The sequence below is a fragment of the Lissotriton vulgaris genome, chromosome 8 (genome assembly GCF_964263255.1).
Source record: "Lissotriton vulgaris chromosome 8, aLisVul1.2, whole genome shotgun sequence".
Classification (NCBI taxonomy): domain Eukaryota; kingdom Metazoa; phylum Chordata; class Amphibia; order Caudata; family Salamandridae; genus Lissotriton; species Lissotriton vulgaris.
Window position 1 is genome coordinate 1,099,417 of NC_141696.1, and position 19,884 is coordinate 1,119,300.

Sequence of the window (19,884 nt, forward strand, 5' to 3'; positions counted from 1 at the left end):
AAACAGAGAGACTGCCACACATATAATCTTCTTACTGTTCGTTCAGGAAGATCATCTCCTGTAAAAGTAAGCAAAACATTACTACAGTTCCCCACTATATTATGGCACTATCTCCTACTCACTATTAATACACTACTTTCAAGTACCTGAATGTGTGCGGACTTTAGCCCCTCTCTATAAATGAATCTGGAAAGTGGAAGTCCAGATAGAAGCATTAAATCCAGTTTAGAGTTGAGTTTTGACAGTTCTTGTAGTATGAACGTCTGCTGCTAAATTCACAGTTGGTATAATACTGTATAATTAATATGCATATGAGAATATACACTACTATACTTGAAGTCATCTAGGCTCAGGAAGGATGAAGACCAATTGCTGCTTGATCATACTCCACAATTGAGTCTCTAGCTCTCGAAAGTATAGTATTACTCAAATGCTGTTTATAGTCTGCCCAAGGCTGATAGCGAATACACATACGCTATAGTTCTTCTTACTCAGACGAAATTCAAATTCAAATGCAGGTACTGAGTGTTTAGGAGAACACTCGCTATGAAGCTTCACAGGAGAATACTGGATTCAGAACTGGAACTGAGTAGGGCTCAAAATCTTACCTCACTCTAGTAGACTTTTACACCCACACAAAGAAGAAGAGTCCTACCAGGAGAGTGAGGCAAGAATACTGAGCAGCCGCTGAAGAGCGAAAATCAGGAACTGGAACGGAAAAGCACTAACAGACTAACTGAAGTTAGCGCTAGGTAATACTCAGGGACAAGGGCTTGCTCAACTTAAAATTGAACGGACTGGATTTACTCGAAAAGACGCGCTAACACAGAAGCGTCTTATCCTCAGGAATATGACCGTTGAAGTGCGCAGAGCAAAAGGCTCGAGCGCACAAAATGGCCGCCCCAGAAAGACTAGAACGTTAAAGCAACTAGTCAGTGGCACAATCAGGAAATGTCTCTTTGCCTCTAGATTGCGCTACTCGTTGCCTCCAAAAACAGACAGAAAGCGTGTGATTGGAACCTGTCTTGATCTTATAACGAACTCTTGGTGTAGAATTCTCCACCACCCGCAGGGACCTGACATCTGCACACTTTCACTGTGTCCCAGTGGAAAGTGCGTGCGCACTTTGAGTGCATGTGGTGAGATAGGCCTGCCCTCACATAGGAATGCATGGGGAATGTTTGTGTCCCTGGTAGTTCCTGATGCGTGGGGTGTACAGGCTCGAGTCTGGTATGTGCGGACTCGTGTGATTGAATGCTTTGCAATGATGTATGTGACATGATTGTGTCGTGTGTGGAAGTGCCACTTCTAGGAGTTGGCATATTAGTGTAAAATGTGTCTGGCGTGTGATTGGCTGGAGCTGGCTGGGATGCCAGGCTCCATGAGTCATGATGGGTCTGCCCGGTGGTGAGTGTGGAGATTAGCATGCTGATGGCTGGGGAGGAGTGCACATGGTTCCTGATGGGGCTGGGCTTTCCACTCACAATGCTGGCTCCGCCCCCTGTGGTGCATCTAACGACCCTAGCCTCCCCAGTGAATGAAAGGGGTAGTTGGGCCATCAAGGGTGCTCCAAAACCAGCAGCGACTGGTTTCTCCCCTACCCTGCACCTACAGACAAAGGAATGTACAGTATAAGAAGGGGCTGTGTCCCCTTACAATTTGTTCTTTTTCCTGATCTTACTGAGGGGGGCCTGCTGCTGCTGCTGGTGCCAGGAGGAACCGCCACTTGGGACTGCCTTCCTGCCTGGAGGGCCCAGTGAGCTGGCCCCTGGCCCAGCCTTGCCCCCCCATCTTGCTGCATTCCAAGGACTTTCCCTGGAATTGTGCTGTCCTCTAATGCTGGGAGCGCTGGAATTGCCTCCCAGTGCTTGGAAGCACTTCATTTGTGCCTGGACGCGCTTGATTTTGCCTTTAGCGCTTGAGAGCGCTTTATCTCCGCCCTAGCGCTTGGGAGCGCTTCCCTGGTGCATAGCCGGTGCCCACCCGGCGTTTTCCCCGTGCATTGCGGCGAGATCGTCCCTGCCAGTGCCCGAACCGGAAGTCAGGCAGGCCGGGGGCGGGACAAGCAAGACAACAGGAAGCGGACGGGAGCCCACCCCGCGCACCTGTGAACAGAGGCAAGTCCGGCTGGAAGAGGGAGGCCGGCCCGAGGAAACCGGAAGTCAGGCTGAGGAGTGCCTGAGGTGGGGCGGTGTAATGAAGTTCAAACGTGGATTATAGGTGAAATAAGTATTTATTATAGATTAGGATCCCATCCACAGGATAAAGAGTCAGCAGTAGCAAGGTCCAAGCTCAACTGCCTAGCTAGTCTAAACATCACAACTACAGAATCTGTGCAGAGCATTCTAATGCATGTGGCAACCTGGCAACAGGCTGCATAACCAAGAAGCTCAAGATGCCACACATCTCCCTCCTTATAACAGATAAAAATAAACAGAAAACATTATCTTACAAAGTCATTCAAACGAGTAGGTATACGTGTAATCCTTGAAGATTTCCTTGTGATGACAGGACCAGCCATAGCCCGAGGAGATGAGGTACCTGTAGGTGAAGAGCTTGACATAGGAGGTTTGGAATTGTCAACAAAATCTTTCTTGATCACCACAACTCTGTTCAAGTTCCAAATGCGATGATCAGTTGTTTTGACAGCATTGCCTAAAACCTTGATGACCTGAATGGGCTTCAAAAATGAAGCAGATAACATCTTGTTCTTCTTACATGGATTTCTTATAAGAACCCAATCACCCACATGTACCACCGTGTGTTTTACAGAATGTTTCAAATCATGAATCCTTTTCCTAGCTTGTAACTTTTTCTCCTGACCTACCTTCCAATCCTCACTTTCATTAGGAACCTTGAGATGCAAATCATTCACCCAAGGCGGGGAAACCAAAGTATTTGGACATCTACCTCTGAAAAGCTCAAAGGGTGTTTTGCCCGTGGTGGCATGTGGTGATAACCTGTAAAGTTTAACTTTATCAAAAACATCAGATCTCCAATCTGAACCTGCAGATTTAGACATTCTAATTGTCTCCTTGAGCACACGGTTAAATCTCTCCATGGTGCCATTCGTCTCTGGGTGATAGAGAGACGATTTGTTATGTTTTACACCATGTTTAGACAAGAATAATTCCATCTCCCTAGAGACAAGTTGACTTCCATTGTCCGTCAAAATGATGCTGGGAATGCCCTCCCTAGCGAAAAGTTTTTCCAAAAAGAGTATAACATGTTTGGACTCTATGCCACGAGTGATAGCAATCTCTGGCCACCTTGAAAAGAAGTCTATTAAAACTAAGACATACCATTCAGACTAAGCATGAGCGAATTTTGCGGATCTCGCGTTCGCGAATTTTGCGGATTTGCGGATTCGCAATCCGCAAAATCCGCGAATTCCCGCGAATTTCCGGATTTTTTTTTTTTTTGTTCGCCCGTGTTTCTGCCAGTTCGCGAGGGTTTTGTACACTTTCGCAAATTGCGAACTTCCCTGTCGGGTCGCAAGTTTCGCGAACTTGTTGTTTCTACGTGTCCAGCCTGTTTGGGACACTCTTCTTCATCACTGCCACTCTCTGTCACCACTGCCACTCTCTGACTACTCATGCCACCCTCTGGCCCACCCATGCCACCCTCTGTTTCATCACCACACCCTCTGGTTGTCCAGTGTACATTATTTTCGGCAAAGCAAAGTACACCTTCCCTGCCTCAAGTGACCTGAATTAATTTGGGGCTGATTAATGTGTCACAGAATATTTTTTTAGCTGGCACCTGCTTCCTTAGTGCGCCCTGATTAGTGATCTTTTGCACTTGCTAAGTGCTTTCATTGTTGCAAAATTAGTTACAACACCTGCCCTGCCCCAACTGACAATAATGAATTAGGGGCTGATTAATGGATTTTAACTTCCAGCCTGGCTCCTGCTTGTCTCCCTTAGCTGTAATTCAGGACCTTTGTGGCATATGTGTAACTATTCTGAGGTTCAGAGCAGGGTCACATAATAGTTTCAACTGGCAACTGAACTCTGGAGGGGCCCCTCAGGAAGCACTACAGGAAATGGCTACTAATGATGAGCCTGAACTTTTGAACCTGGTAAGTAGTTACTTTCAGTTTTGCTAAGATCGTATTTCTGCAATTTTGCACTTATTCGCGGGGCGCGAACTCACGCGAACTCACGCGAACAGTGCGAGCAGTGCGAGCAAAATCCGCTGCTCGCGGATTTGCGGATTTTGCGGGAGATTCGCGAATCTCGCGGATTGCGGATTTCCCGAAAATCCGCAAAATCCGCGAGCGGAACGGATTTTCCGCCCATGCCTAATTCAGACCCAGCTGAGTATATAGGCCCAAGGATATCCAGGCCAACTTCTTCCCAAGGGCCATTTGGAAGCGTTCTGATAATCATGGGCTTAATCTTGGGCTTCGCCACCTTCTCACTTAAAGCACATTCCATACAGTCCCTAACTTTCCTCTCAATTTCCAAATCCATGTTGGGCCACCAGTACGACATCCTCAAATTCCCTTTTGTCTTTGAAATGCCAATATGTCCACTATGAGCTAATGAAATGAGCTCACTTCTAATAGATATCGGGGGAACCAGCCTAGTACCTCTGACAAGTAATCCATCATGTTCAGATAACTGATCTTTAACATGCCAAAATTTCTCCAGTAAGTCTCCATCTTTTGGTTTGACCTTCCATCCAACCTTGATCAATTTCAAAATCTCCATAAGAGTCAAATCTTCCTGTGAGGCCTCCAACCATTTACACTTATCAATGACACCTTCACCAACTGAACAAACCATTTCATCTTCACCTTCCAAATCCTCCTCCAGATCTAAATCTTCCTGAGAGACAAGACGAGATAAGGCATCTGCTACTTTATTTTCAACACCTGGCAGATACTTAACCTCAAAATCATAATCTTGTAATCCTACAACCCATCTTGTAATCCTACTGGAAACAGCTTCAATCCCTTTTGTTTTTAGGATTTCACATAACGGTTTGTGATCAGTTCTCACTTCAAAAGTACTTCCCCACAAGAAGTTTTTCAATTTCTTTACGGCCCAATATACTGCTAACGCTTCACGTTCTACCACAGAATATCTTAGCTCTGGACCCCTCAAACTTCTTGATAAAAACAAAATGACTACCTCACTCCCTTCACTCTTCTGTGTTAAAACTGCCCCTAATCCTTTTAAACTTGCATCTGTTATTATAATAGATTTCTTCTCCGGGTTAAAGCTATTCAATTTGGGGGCATTGTTCAATTTTCTCTTCAGGACAGTGAATTCTTTTTCACATTCACCACTCCATACAAATTCAGTTCCTTTTTTTAACAACGATCTCATGCAAACACACAAAGAAGCAAAACCACAAATAAACTTGTTATAGTACTCGGCCATACCTAGAAAGCTAATCAATTCCTCTTTGTTCTTGGGAGAGGACATTTTCACCATGGTGTTAATTAGACCAGCTTTTGGTGAAATACCATCTCCCGAGATTGTGTGTCCAAGATAATCTATGGAGTTTTTCCTAAATTTACATTTTTCCAATTTTACTGTTAGACCAGATTCACACAAACGTTGTAACACACCAAGCAATCTTAGATCATGCTCTTCATCACAGCTCCCAAAAATCAGAATATCATCTTGGTACACTCTCACCCCTTCCAAACCTTTTAAGACACCTTCCAAAGCTCTTTGAAAAACTGAGGCAGCTGATACCAGCCCAAAAGGAAGCCTCACAAAGCGAAAAGTGCCAAATGGTGTTACAAAGGCAGTCAGGTCTTTTGATTCCTCACCGAGTCTTATTTGATGATACGCGGATCTTAAATCCACTGTGCTAAAAACCTTCGCCCCTTTCAACAACATTAACATGTCTGTAATTTTAGGTAAAGGGTAGTGATCTACCACTACGTTCTTATTCAACTCTCTAAGGTCTATGCATAAACGAAGAGAGCCATCCGATTTCTTGGCGGCTACAATCGGAGCGACCCATTGAGTTGCTTCAACTTCTTCTATGATACCCTCCTTGACCAATTTCTCTAATTCTGCTTTTACTTGATCTCTAACAGTAATGGGGACACTACGTACTTTACAACAAACCGGTACAGCATCTTTCTTTAATTTGATGTGATGATCATAGTTCTTCAAACAACCCAATTTCTCAGTAAAGACAGTAGGGAAATTCTTTTTTAAGTTATCTGAGAAGGGCTCACCACAAACTTGGTTTGTATTGACAGAATTTGCGTTAACAAAGGGTAACTCCTTTAAGATGATGGGAGGAGAGGAATTTGTATCTAACATCACACCCAAATCTTTTTGAACAAACCAACTCAAAATATTGTCCCCTTTTTGTGAGATATAGATTTTTGAGCCAGTGAATCTCTCTTTGTAATTAATGTTTCCTCGAAAGTATCCTAAAATTTCTATGGGTTTCCTACCATATGCAAGGGGTTTTATATCCGGACGAAACATCTTAATTTTGCCTTGTAAATATTTGAGATAAAATTCCTTTGCTACAATGGTGATTTTTGCCCCTGAATCGAACAAAACTTTGACAGGATGACCATTGACTAAGATTTCATCAACAGGACAATTCTTTGGCTGAGGACCGAAAACTACTTGAACCAAAATTTGACCACACTCAGCATTCCCATCATAATCACTTGTATCATCAAAATCATAATAAATCTCATTAACCTTGCCTTTATATTCCTTTCCCTTGCAAACACTGGTAAAATGCCCCTTTCTTTTGCATTTTCCACAGGTAGCTTTCCATCCCGGGCATTGTCTATCATTTGCAAAATGTCCCATTTTGCCACATCTAAAACATTTCACTTGTGTAAAATCAAATTTCTTATCTGATTTAGCATTGAGAGGTTTGTTACTAGTTACATCTCTCATACTACCTCTCTGGTTAGTATTTTCCTTAGTAGCATTTGGGGTCCTTACAAGATTAACAGTGCTATTGGTTTTACTGTCACCATTCTTTTTTATGACATCTACACACTTATTAGAATGTTCAATCCTTTTTGCTATGGTAATCACATCATCTAAATCAGGTTCATCTTTTTGCCATAATTCCTCTCTAACACGTTCTATACTACAACCTAGCATGAACTGATCCCTTATTCTTTCGTCAGAAGAGGCAGCAAACTTACAAGATGATGCCAATTTTCTTAGCGCAGTTATATAATTTTCTATGCTTTCTTCTTCATGTTGTAATCTGCGGCCAAAATGATACCTTTCTAAGATAGTAGAAACTTTTGGAAGATAGTGTTTATCTAACATAGCAATACAGATTTCATATTCATTAAGATTCCTATCTTGTATCTCTGGCAAATGATCAAATACCTCCTGGCCCTCTGTTCCCAAACAGTGTAATATCAGAGCTGTTTTTCTTTCCGCACTTAGGTTGGCCCCACACACTTTTGCATACCTTTCAAATACCTTACACCACTTTTTCCATTTAATGGGAGGATCACCAGGAGTTTGTAAGAAAAATGGAGGAGCAGTGACGTTCTGCATTACGTGTACCTGATCAATGCCACCCCAATAAAATAAAAATTTGAAACTTTTTTTTTTTAGGACTAATAACAATAAGTTGCTACAGCACCTTTAAAACCTGGAAATAAAATTTCTGTTATGAATACAGTTAGAATATTGAGAAGTAATCTGAGTGTCTCTCTTCCCCTTTTTAAAAAAAAAAAATTAAACACAGTCTCAATGTCTCATTTCCTTTCTTAAAAAAAATTATGAATCATCCAGTTTAATACCTGTTGCTGCGCGATTTTTCTGTGAAGAAATCCACTCGAAATGTTTCAAAATGAAAATATTATAATTGTGGTGAATCTGCCGTTCTACAAATTAAATCTATGTTACTTGTGACGAATCGGTAGTTTTCAATAAGAAAATGGCTGCCGCGTCATGGTAAACATCATGACGCTCCTTCGTGATGGCAACAGCTGAAATTTCCGACTGAAGCTGTGCTGGAGCACGAGAGAACGAGCGTTGTGCGCTCGAGCGGTAAGTTTTTGAAAGATGCTGCCGATGTAATGCCTGAAGCTATTCAAAAATAAATAGACATGTTGCCGATGTAATGCGCTGCGATGTACAAAGACACGGGCTGCCACAGCGATGACATGTATAAACACAGGTTGACACAGCGCAGGCAGAACAGGAGCGCTGAGGGTTGTGCCGGTAACTGGTAGATTAAAACAGGAGCGCTGAGGGTTGTGCCGGTAACTGGAACAGGAGCGCTGAGGGTTGTGCCGGTAACTGGTAGATTAAAACAGGAGCGCTGAGGGTTGTGCCGGTAACTGGTAGATTAAAGGCAGGGAGGGCACAAAGCAGACGAGTGCTGTGTTGGTAATTGGCAGGTTGAAATCACCAGAAGGGCTAAAAGTAAAACAAATGAGCGCTGCGTGTGCTATCAAACAGCGCTGTGCCCAATGGAGAGTGCTTGTGAGGAAGCAGACTCTAGGTAAAAAAATCAAACAATAACGCTGTGCACACTGCAAAATGACAATGTAGTATTTGTTAAAGATTGTCATTAGAAGCGCTTTTCACAAAAAAGACAGTGAGCACAAAAGTGCTTTCCATAAAGGGTCTCTCTCCAGGAAGTTGGTTTAAAGGAAATAAAAGTTCCTCAATCCATGAAAGCTTGAAAGTCTCAATAGAAAGTTGAAAATTAAAATTAACAGTACCTTTGACAACTTCAAAATGAGGTAAAAGAAGATATCTTTGTATCCTTGTTGAGATCCTTTCTTCTTTTCTTCACAAATCCCATCCTCGTCGCCAATGTAATGAAGTTCAAACGTGGATTATAGGTGAAATAAGTATTTATTATAGATTAGGATCCCATCCACAGGATAAAGAGTCAGCAGTAGCAAGGTCCAAGCTCAACTGCCTAGCTAGTCTAAACATCACAACTACAGAATCTGTGCAGAGCATTCTAATGCATGTGGCAACCTGGCAACAGGCTGCATAACCAAGAAGCTCAAGATGCCACAGGCGGGACTTCCGTTTGTCTGGAGGAAGCCCCGCGCCCACGTGACTGGCCCGGAAGCAAACGGAGACCGGCTAAAGAGCCCCGCCGTGCAGCCCAGGGACAGAGACGTGCTGCGGTCGCTGGCGAGGCCCTCGTGTGGTGGAGAGAGCCCCGCCGCCCAGAAGGAGAGAGCCCCGAGGAGCGGGAGCTCTCGTGAAGCTGCCGGGAGAGAAGCGAGTCCCCAGAGAGAACAGCCCGGTGAGTGACACGGGCTGGGGGGAGGCACAGTCTTATCTCGAGCCCCCCGAGCGGGAATCCGACGGCAGGGGCATACTTCAGAGCCGGAGAGGCTCCAGAAAGGCCACATTCGTTAGAGCCTGCGAGGCTCAGGCTGCATTCTGTTTCGAGCCCCGAGGCTCGTGGGGGCATTTCTTGAATTAGAGCCCCAGAGGCTCAAAGGCTCAGCGCGCCCTTTGGTAATTACGAGCCTGAGAGGCTCAAGGCAGGCGCCCCATTTGTTGTTGAGCCCTGAGAGGCTCGAGGCGGCATTTCTTTACTTAGAGCCCAGTGGGGCTCAGGGAGCAAAGTGGTGACGAGTCATGAGAGGCTCTTGAGTGCCCCCATTGTTGGTTATAGCCCTGAGAGGCTCGAGGGGGCATTTGTTTACTGGAGTCCAGCGAGGCTCCCAAGGGGACAGACCGATTCTTCAGAGCCTGTGAGCCTCCAACGTGAGGCCCCATCGTTTCCACCAGTGCCCGGCACTTTGTGGGCAACTGCCACGTTTAGGCTTGTGTTCTTGGCTGCCTTCACAGCCTGCCTGACATTTGGGACACAGGGCGTCCTAGCCCCAACAAGGCCAGTTGGCCTAGGGACAGTCACAGGTGGTGACTTATGTGAGTTTGGCGCAATTGTGTTCTTTGATACACCTCTGAATGTTTTTAGGCATCATGTGTTTTCCTGTGCTGCACCTCTGAATGTGTTTTTATGCATCATGTGCCTTGTTCCTTACACCTCTGAATGTTGTAGGCATCATGTGTTTTCCTTCCTTACACCGCTGAATGTATGTTTATGCATCATGTGCTTATACCCCTACAGGTATTGTGATACTAAGGTGGTTTTTCTCCTAGTGCAGGTGGTGCTAGTGAGGTCCTGGTTACCAGTAGTTACTGGTTGTGTGCTACAGTGATTTACATTCTATGTTCTATGTTCTAAGTGCTACTTCTAAAAGTGCTGATTCCTGACAGTGGTCCAGGTGGTCCTGTCTTGTACATATCCCCTGTAAATTCTGCCCGTGCCTTTTGGCACATTGTAAAGGGTGTGTTTTTATCTAATGTGTTTTGGTGTAATACAAAGGCTATTTTTATATATAACCTTGTGTGGAGTTTTCTTTGTGGTGGGCCTTGGGTGTTGTTGCTGGGGTGTGTGCGCAAATACTTAACTCATATCGCCTCCGAGTTTAGCCTTGCTGCTCGCGCCACGTTACCTAGAGGGTGAGCAGGGGTTATCTTGGTGTGTAACTCCCTTGCCCTGACTTAGGAGTGGTGGTCTCTGACTGGATTTGGCGCAAGCCCTGGCCAGCCAGGGATCCCATTTCTAACATCCGGACACAGGGGCCACAAGCCAGGGTCACACCTACATTCTGAGGATCACTGCCAGAGGAGGAGTGATATTATTTTTGTGAGTCGAAGGAACCTGCTGGAAGCTATGACGGGGTCATATGCGTCGAGACAACTTCCTCCTGTTATGACCTTTCCCCCTCGAGCCTCTCAGCCTCACTTGCTTGTATTTAACTGTAACGAGATATCGGGAGCCAGGCTAAGGATACGTCTTTGGTTAGAAGCCTCCATTCCGCAGAACAAACCTCGCTCGCATCTTAAATTAAAGCTGAGCACGAGAGAGTCTATCGCAAATGTAGCGCCTTGAAACACTGAACAATTGGAAGTGAAGATTGGCAGCAAACATGACCTAAATAGATGGAGGCAACAAACGCACTATCACGGGTAACATTTGAAGAGAGAATTTGTTGTTTCTCAAAACTAATCAGATCTTTCTTTATAATCTGAACCTTTTGTCTCTGGAGATAAGTTTGCCCTTTGCTGAATGAATCACAAACCTAGAAACTGAATTATCTGAGTCAGACTCACAGAGACTGAGTCCCGATTTAAATGTTGGCGATGTGCATTCTCTGTTGAAACAAGGTGTTCTTGCCGCCAACATTATGGCTGGATTCTGAATTTAAAAGCAGGCCGACCACAGTTTAACCGCGGTAGAGACTTGTCTATCTCTACCGTGGACAAAAAAACTTCCCTGACAGCCCTACAGATGCATGCGTGTAGCTCGGGCAGGCAGTGTTAGGTGACCTTGGGGGAGGTCTGGAGGGAGACTCCTCAGGGGGGGGGAGAGTCTCGAATCAAGGATCGTACACACTATACCCACACCACACGACAAATAGACACAACACCAGGTTTCTTAAGAATGGTCGTTTATCTCAAGCATCATAAGATCTTTATGATCGTAACACAGCAAATATGTACAGAGCCGAGCGGGGGCTCGATAAAGTCTCGGTCAGGGTAAGGGTAGCGGGACAGTCTTTAGGTTTGGTGCTGATATCAGGCGTATCCGGCGCACAGCTCTCAATCCTCGAGTTGGGGGAATACGGGCCGATCGTTAGGGATCCAGCCGGATCAGGAGATTCAGGGCGCCGCGAGTCACTCAGCAGGGCTCAGGTGGTTTGAAGTTGCAGGGGAGCCGCGAGTCACTCAGCAGGGCTCAGGTGGTTCGAAGTTGCAGGGAAGCCGCGAGTCACTCAGCAGGGCTCAGGTGGTTCGAAGTTGCAGGGGAGCCGGAGTCACTCAGCAGGGCTCAGGTGGTTCGAAGTTGCAGGGGAGCCGCGAGTCACTCAGCAGGGCTCAGGTGGTTCGAAGTTGCGAAGGAGCCGCGAGTCACTCAGCAGGGCTCAGGTGGTTCAAAGTTGCGAAGGAGCCACGAGTCACTCAGCAGGGCTCAGGTCGTTCCAGGATCGAATCTGCCGATAGTCCTGGAGCATCCCCAGTTATAGGACTGCTCCTCTTTGATCTCCGGAGTTCTGGTCGGCAGGGGTCTGGACACCTGGGGGCCGCTTGTTGTGGGTTCCTGCCATGCGGCTCTTTGATCTAGTCTTGCCAGGCTCGGGAGGAGTCCCAGACACACAGCAGGCGTGGAGCCAGGTCGCAGGGCGGCCGGAGGGGCGATTGAAACCCATCTCTCGAGAGGAGGTCGAAGGTGTGGAAGAAACTACTCCTCCCTCTCTCACTGAAGGGGAGCGGGCTGTCTTCCAGCCAGGGTGGCGCCTCTCGGCACAGGCCGCGCTGGATCGGGCGGCCATCTTAGGGGCTGGAAAGTGGGCACACAGGCCTACGGGCCGGGAAGGCCGGGGGACTCGGAGTCTGTCGTGGTGCATAGCTCAGGCGGGGGTTTGCTAGGGGTCAGGGAGGGCCACGCCACGAGGCTGGGTCTAACATGCGTCCCCCCCCAGCTGAAAGTCGGGGAGAACTACCCATCCTTTTGGGGGTTCTCTTCACTGAGGCGGAAGAATCTAGAGAGGCCGTCAGCATTGGCGTGGTTGGTCCCAGGGCGGTGTTCTACAGTGAAATCCATCCCCTGGAGGGAGATCGACCATCGCAGCAGTTTGGGGTTCTCACCTCTCATCTGCATCAACCACCGCAATGGCCGATGATCCGTCTGGACTCGGAAATGGGTTCCGAACAAGTAGGGCCGTAGTTTCTTAAGGGCCCAAACTATTGCGAACGCTTCTCGTTCGATGGTGCTCCACCTCTGTTCTCTGGGAAGTAGCCTTCGGCTAATGAAGGCTACGGGTTGATTTACACCTTCCTCATTCAGTTGGGATAGTACGGCCCCAATGCCGTGTTCTGAGGCATCGGTCTGCACCATGAACTCTTTCGAGTAGTCAGGGGCTCGTAGCACTGGGGCAGCACACATGGCTTTCTTGAGGGTGTCGAACGCCTCCTGGCAGGCTGGGGACCACTGTACTCTCTTGGGTTGGTTTTTGGACGTGAGCTCTGGGAGGGGGCCTACGATGCTACCGTACCCCTGGATGAACCTCCGGTCGTAGCCGGTAAGGCCGAGGAAGGCCCGGACCTCTGTTTGGGTGGTGGGTGATTCCCAGGCTAAGATGGCGTCGATCTTAGGCTGCAGGGGGGCGACATGCCCGCTCCCGATCTGGTGTCCCAGGTAGACCACCGACCCCTGTCCAATCTGACATTTGCTCGCTTTCACTGTAAGGCCTGCCTGGCGCAGTGCCATCAGTACCCTCCGGAGGTTCCGGAGGTGATCGTTCCATTCTGAACTGAAAACCGCGATATTGTCCAGATATGCGGCACTGAACTCCTCGAGCCCGGCGAGGACTTTGTTCACTAGTCGCTGAAAAGTGGCCGGGGCATTTTTCATCCCGAAGGGCATCACGCGAAAGCGATAGTGCCCATCCGGGGTGGAGAATGCGGACCGCTCTTTGGCTCCCTCTGTGAGCGCAATTTGCCAGTACCCGCAGGTCAGGTCGAAGGTGCTGAGGAAATGAGCGGACCCGAGATGGTCAATGAGCTCATCTGCGCGGGGAATGGGGTGAGCGTCGGCTCGGGTGATGGCATTGAGCCCCCCGTAGTCCATGCAGAACCTCAGTTCAGGGGCGACACCAGGGGCCGAGGCTTTCGGGACCAGCACCACGGGGCTGGCCCAGGGGCTGTCGGAGGGCTCGACCACCCCCAGGGACAACATCTTTGAGACTTCGGCCTGGATGCAGGACCGGACTCGATCAGGGACTCGGTAGGCTCGGTGTCGCACCGGCTGGCTGTCTCCGGTGTCCACGTCGTGGACGCACCAATCGGTGACCTTGGGGACGAGGGAGAACAGGTCCGAGAACTGCCCCAAGAGTTGGCGGCAGTCTTCGCGTTGCTGGGGGGTGAGGGCGGAAGAGAGGTTCACTCCTTCCACGGAGCCATCTTTCTCTTTGGTGCACAGGAGGTCAGGGAGAGGCTCCGTTTCCTCTTCTGCCCCGTCGTCTGTGGCCAACAGTAAGCTCAGTTCTGTCCGCACGAAGTGCGGTTTGAGGTGGTTCACGTGCAGAACCCGCAGGGGGTTCCGGGGAGACTGGACGTCCACCAAGTAGGTGACTTGGCTCTTCCGCTCGATCACTTTGAAGGGGCCCGTCCACTTATCTTGGAGGGCGCAAGGTTTCACTGGGGCCATGACCCATACTTCTGGCCCGGCTGAAATTCGACCAGAGTGGCATTCTGGTCGTACCAGCGCTTCATTTCCTCCTGGCTCGCCTCCAGGTTGGCCTCGGCCAACTCTCGAAACTTCCGAGTCTGGTTTCGGAGGGTCAGGATGTATCGGAGCACTTCCTGTGGGGGGTCTCGGGGGGCCGTCTCCCAACCTTCTTTTGACCAGGCTGAGGGGCCCTTGGACAGGGTGTCCGTACAGCAATTCGAATGGGCTGAACCCCAGGGACTTCTCGGTACGCAAACAACAGGCAGGGGAGCAAAACGTCCCACTTGCGCTGGAGGGGCTCCTCTAGGCCCATGATCATCCCTTTCAGGGTCCGGTTAAACCGTTCGACCAGGCCATTCCCTTGGGGGTGGTACGGGGTGGTGAATCGATACGATACCCCACATTGTTGCCAAAGGGACGTCATGTACCTGGAGATAAAGCTCTTCCCGCGGTCGCTCACGACCTCGCGGGGAAATCCTACACGGGAAAAGATCCCCATCAGGGCCCGGCCCACCACGGGGGCCATGATGGTGCGCAGGGGAATAGCTTCAGGGTATCGAGTGGCATGATCCACGAGGACGCGGATGAAGCGGTGGCCTTGGGAGGTCTTGGGGTCCAGCGGCCCCACGATGTCGATCCCGACCCGCTCAAAGGGGGTACTGACGACGGGGAATGGTTGGAGGGGAGCCTTGCGCTTTCCTCCACTTTTCCCACTAGCCTGGCACGTGGGACAGGATTTACAGTGGGCCTCTACGTTCGCTTTCATTTTGGGCCAATAGAAGTGCGTGACCAGGCGGCTATATGTCTTGTCTTGGCCCAGATGGCCGGCTAGGGGAACATCGTGAGCCAGACCCAGGAGGAACTCCCGGAAGCGTAGGGGAACCACCAGCACTCAGGTTGACCCTAGCTCCGCTGACTTCTGTTCGCTGTAGAGTAGGCCATTCTCCCAGTACAGCCAATGCGTTCCGGATTGGTCGCCCGCGGCCTGCGCGTCGGCTTGTTGCCGGGGTCCGACCAGGGAGGGACAGGTAGCCTGCTCTCGGCGGAACTCTTCCCGGGAGGGGCCCCCTTTGTGGTGCCATTGGGCCAACTCGGGTAGATCACCCAGCTCGGTGATCTGTGCGGGGTCGGGGAGTAGGGGCTCGCTGTCCGGGACCTCTCCCCTGCGTGTGGAGCGGTCGGAGACCTCGGCGGACCCGGACTCGGGTCTGTCGCTGTCTACAGGGTGGAGGCTGGCAGTTTCATCTTGGATGTCCTCGTCGGGGGGCAGTCGGGCTGCCATGGATCGGGTGGTGGCGCACACCCATTCAGGGAGCCCCATCATCCCGAGGTGGGTCCGGCGCTCGACCTGCTACCAGGGTGAACTCTCCAGATCGTTCTACAGGAGGCAGTCAACAGGCTGGGAGGTCCGTACTGCCACTTTCAATTTTCCTGCTACTCCCTCCCACTCAAACGGTACCAGGGCCACCTGACACAAGCTCTCCGTGTTATCTGCTGAAATGACAGGGCACAGGACATTGGGGAGGATCTTGTCTTCCCGCACTAAATGGCTAAGGACTCCTGTGATGCTGGCTCCGGTGTCACGCAGGGCCTCAACTCGGTGGCCATTTACTGTCACGAACTGGCTATACTTCTGGGTGTTTTTGGGCAATGTGTTCCCTGGGACCATCTCCCTATCCCCCAGGGATACTAGGGTCATAGCAGTAGGTTCCCATACCTCAGGGTCCTCGAACTCTTCCCCTAGGGCTGCATTCGCTATCTGCCTAGCTGGGGGAGTTGCTGTCGGAATGCGGGGGCCATGGGACACAGGGGGTCGCTGGCATAGTGCCCGGGCTTCTGACATCTCCAGCAGGTGATGGTCACTCGGTGAGGCCTACCTTGTGGGCCGGTAGCTGTTTGGGGAGGTGCGAAAAGGTTTTGTGGTGGGTTCCTCGGGGGGCTACGCTGGGGGCCGGACTGGGCATCCCGGGATCCTCCTGGGTTTGCCCCCCCTCTCTGGCAGGGTGGTCCTTCACCGCCACGGGGATAGTCACTCGCGGGGCCCCGGCTGACTCGGGTGTTCACCCAGCGATCCGCCTCGGCGGCCAGCTTCCTCGGGTCTGCGAGTTTGCTGTCTAGTAGATGCTGGCGTAGTTCCACAAAGCAATTTGTGGATAGATGCTCCCATAGCATAAGGTCCGTTAGTTCTTCTAGGGTGGTTACTTTGCTGCCCTTGATCCACCCGTCGAATGCACTGCTGAAAAAGTTCACGTACTCCACCCAGGTGGTGCCAGGAATTTTCTTGCAGTCCCGGAACCGCTGGCGGTACATTTCTGGAGTGAGGCCGTATCTCGTCAGGAGGGCCTCTTTCATGTGGCGGTAGGAAGTTTGCTCGGAGGACGGTAGATCAAGCAGGGTGTCTCTCCCCTTGTTGAGGAATGGACCCCACAATCCGGTCCCCCAATCTTTCTGTGGGACTCGGTGGGAGGTCATGGCTACTTCATAGGCCTTAAACCATTGCTGTATATCATCGTTTTTGTAGTACTCCTTGACCACCTCTTTGGGAATGTGGACCTTTGGTTCTGCCGGGGGTCCACTCGCTTGGGTCCCATGGGGCCGGTTCTCTTCCTTCTTTGCCCGGAGCTCGAGTTCCTTCAGGCCTCGCTCGTGTTCAAGTTGAAGTCTTTTCTCCGCATGCTCCCGCTGGAGTTTCTTCTCTTCCAATTCTCCTTGTACTTTCATCTGCTCGATTGCAAGTTTCTTTTCTGCCAACTTTATTTCTCCGTCGATCTTTAGTCTTGCCATCTCCAACTCGTGGTGGCGACTTCTTTCTCGGTCTGCGAGTGCTTCCGGGGAGAGGCCCCCGTCCGGCACGATGCTTCATACATGTCCGTTGCCTTCTGTCTGGGGGAGTCGTAGATCGTCTGGCTGTGCCGCCGCCCCTTCTGTGCTGGAAGGTCCGGACTCTACCCAAGCTTTCAACGCTTTCTGCATGGCTTCCTTCGTGTTGAGGCCAGTGGTAGCGATTCCCAATTCTTTGCAGAAGTCTTTCAGTTATTTGTGCGAGTACTCCTCCAATTGCTCCATGCGGAATGCAGTACTCGCGTTGGCTTCAATGATGCTCATGGTGACTCTCATTTGTCGTCTTTGCTCGGTAGTGCGTGTGCTGTACGATCTCTAGATTGTAGGTTTGTATCCCGTCGCTTGCCACCAATGTTAGAAGGAGACCTTGGGGGAGGTCTGGAGGGAGACTCCTCAGGGGGGGAGAGTCTCGAATCTAGGATCGTACACACTATACCCACACCATACGACAAATAGAAACGACACCAAGTTTCTTAAGAATGGTCGTTTATCTCAAGCATCAGAAGATCTTTATGATCGTAACACAGCAAATATGTAAAGAGCCGAGCGGGGGCTCGATAAAGTCTTGGTCAGGGTAAGGGTAGCGGGACAGTCTTTAGGTTTGGTGCTGATATCGGGCGTATCCGGCGCACAGCTCTCAATCCTCGAGCCGGGGGAATACGGGCCGATCGTTAGGGATCCAGCCGGATCAGGAGAGTCAGGAAACCGTGAGTCACTCAGCAGGGCTCAGGTGGTTCGAAGTTGCAGGGGAGCCGCGAGTCACTCAGCAGGGCTCAGGTGGTTCGAAGTTGCAGGGAAGCCGCGAGTCACTCAGCAGGGCTCAGGTGGTTCGAAGTTGCAGGGGAGCCGCGAGTCACTCAGCAGGGCTCAGGTGGTTCGAAGTTGCAGGGGGGCCGCGAGTCACTCAGCAGGGCTCAGGTGGTTCGAAGTTGCGAAGGAGCCGCGAGTCACTCAGCAGGGCTCAGGTGGTTCAGAGTTGCGAAGGAGCCGCGAGTCACTCAGCAGGGCTCAGGTCGTTCCAGGATCGAATCTGCCGATAGTCCTGGAGCATCCCCAGTTATAGGACTGCTCCTCTTTGATCTCCGGAGTTCTGGTCGGCAGGGGTCTGGACACCTGGGGGCCGCTTGTTGTGGGTTCCTGCCATGCGGCTCTTTGATCTAGTCTTGCCAGGCTCGGGAGGAGTCCCAGACACACAGCAGGCGTGGAGCCAGCTCGCAGGGCGGCCGGAGGGGAGATCGAAACCCATCTCTTGAGAGGAGGTCAAAGGTGTGGAAGAAACTACTCCTCCCTCTCTCACTGAAGGGGAGCGCGCTGTCTTCCAGCCAGGGTGGCGCCTCTCGGCACAGGCCGCGCTGGATCGGGCGGCCATCTTAGGGGCTGGAAAGTGGGCACACAGGCCTACGGGCCGGGAAGGCCGGGGGACTCGGAGTCTGTCGTGGTGCATAGCTCGGGCGGGGGTTTGCTAGGGGTCAGGGAGGACCACGCCACGAGGCCGGGTCTAACAGGCAGGTACATTAAAAAGACAAATACTGTGTTTATTACCAAATATCAAGGGCTGGACTGGGAACCACAACCGGCCCTGGCAAAGTGCTTTGCCCCCCCCCCACTCTGGGGGGTTGGAGGTGCCGCCGAGCTCTTTGCCGGAGTCGGTTTTCGGCCGATTTTGGTACAGGGCCGATTTTGCAGCTACGCTGCAAAAACGACCCTGTAACAAAACCGGCCCCCACCCGTGCGGCGCACCGGGGTTTGCCGATGCCCAATATGGCCAGTCCGGCCCTGCAAATATCAACGTCTCAAGTGACATGTACAAGCATCAAGAGAGGCATGAGAAACAATATCCGTGACAGGAACTTTGGTGGAAAAATTTTATTTTGTGAATAAACACCTCGTCCCACATCACACCCCCGTGTAAATATACTAATGGCTGCAATAACTGCTAAAGTTGTATGTCGACCATTCACACCACGGCAGAGTGTCTTCAGGTTAAAGTATGTCTTAATATATTTATATACATGTCCATTTAGCTCCACCCTTGCTAGTCGGAGAACTCCCCTCATCAGGTTCCTATATAAACAGGGCGTGGTCGGATGTGTAAGGTGGGGATGTGTCACAAGAGGGGAGGAAGTCAAGGACGGGAAAGAAATGAAGATAAAACTGAAGCTGTGACGCCCCTGTCTGTGCTCTGCTTTACTCCTCTCCATATCTCTTCTCTCCTGCAGGTTGGAGCGCTGCTCCCTCACCGGTTCATGCTGCGAAGACCTCGCCTCTGTCCTGAAAACAAAAACATCTCTCACAGAGCTCGACCTGGGAGGCAATGAGCTGGGAGACACTGGAGTGAAGAAGTTGTGTGAAGGCCTAAAACATCCAAACTGCAAACTACAGAGACTGAGGTACAGAGCTGTGCAGTTCTTATCACGTCATTGATTTCTAAAATATACCTCGTAGGTGGGGCTTACACATATATTTTACAATGATGTGGGAAAGGCACATCCATTCCATGGCATTAAAATGTGTACAATAAATGAGGTGTCTGAAGTGGGGTACCCACGTCCGAGAAGTGAGTTTGGAACAAGCCCCTCTAATGGTGCAGAAGGGAAGAATTTAAAGCTTGTTTTTCAGGTATTTGGATTAAAATGCCAACAATGGTGCAGATTTGCCCATAACTAGTGTATAGCCAGGGGCGTAATTTGAAGGGGGTATAGGCGGAGGAAGAACCTTAATCTTTTCTTAAAGTCGGATCTCAGCCTCCTGCCAGCCCAATTACAGCTGCTCGTCACTGTCATGACATCACTGATGGAAGTG

The 19,884-nt window shown here is 50.1% G+C and overlaps 1 protein-coding gene across 1 annotated transcript in view; it reads left to right on the forward strand.

Moving 5' to 3' along the window:
* Positions 1-19,506, forward strand: part of LOC147693184 (NACHT, LRR and PYD domains-containing protein 3-like) — a 330,570-nt gene extending 311,064 nt beyond the window's left edge. The window contains exon 6 of the mRNA XM_086933604.1: positions 19,302-19,506. Coding sequence (XP_086789730.1) covers positions 19,302-19,506 — 205 coding nt within the window. The remainder of the gene's footprint in view (positions 1-19,301) is intronic.
* The last annotated feature ends 378 nt before the right edge of the window (positions 19,507-19,884 follow it).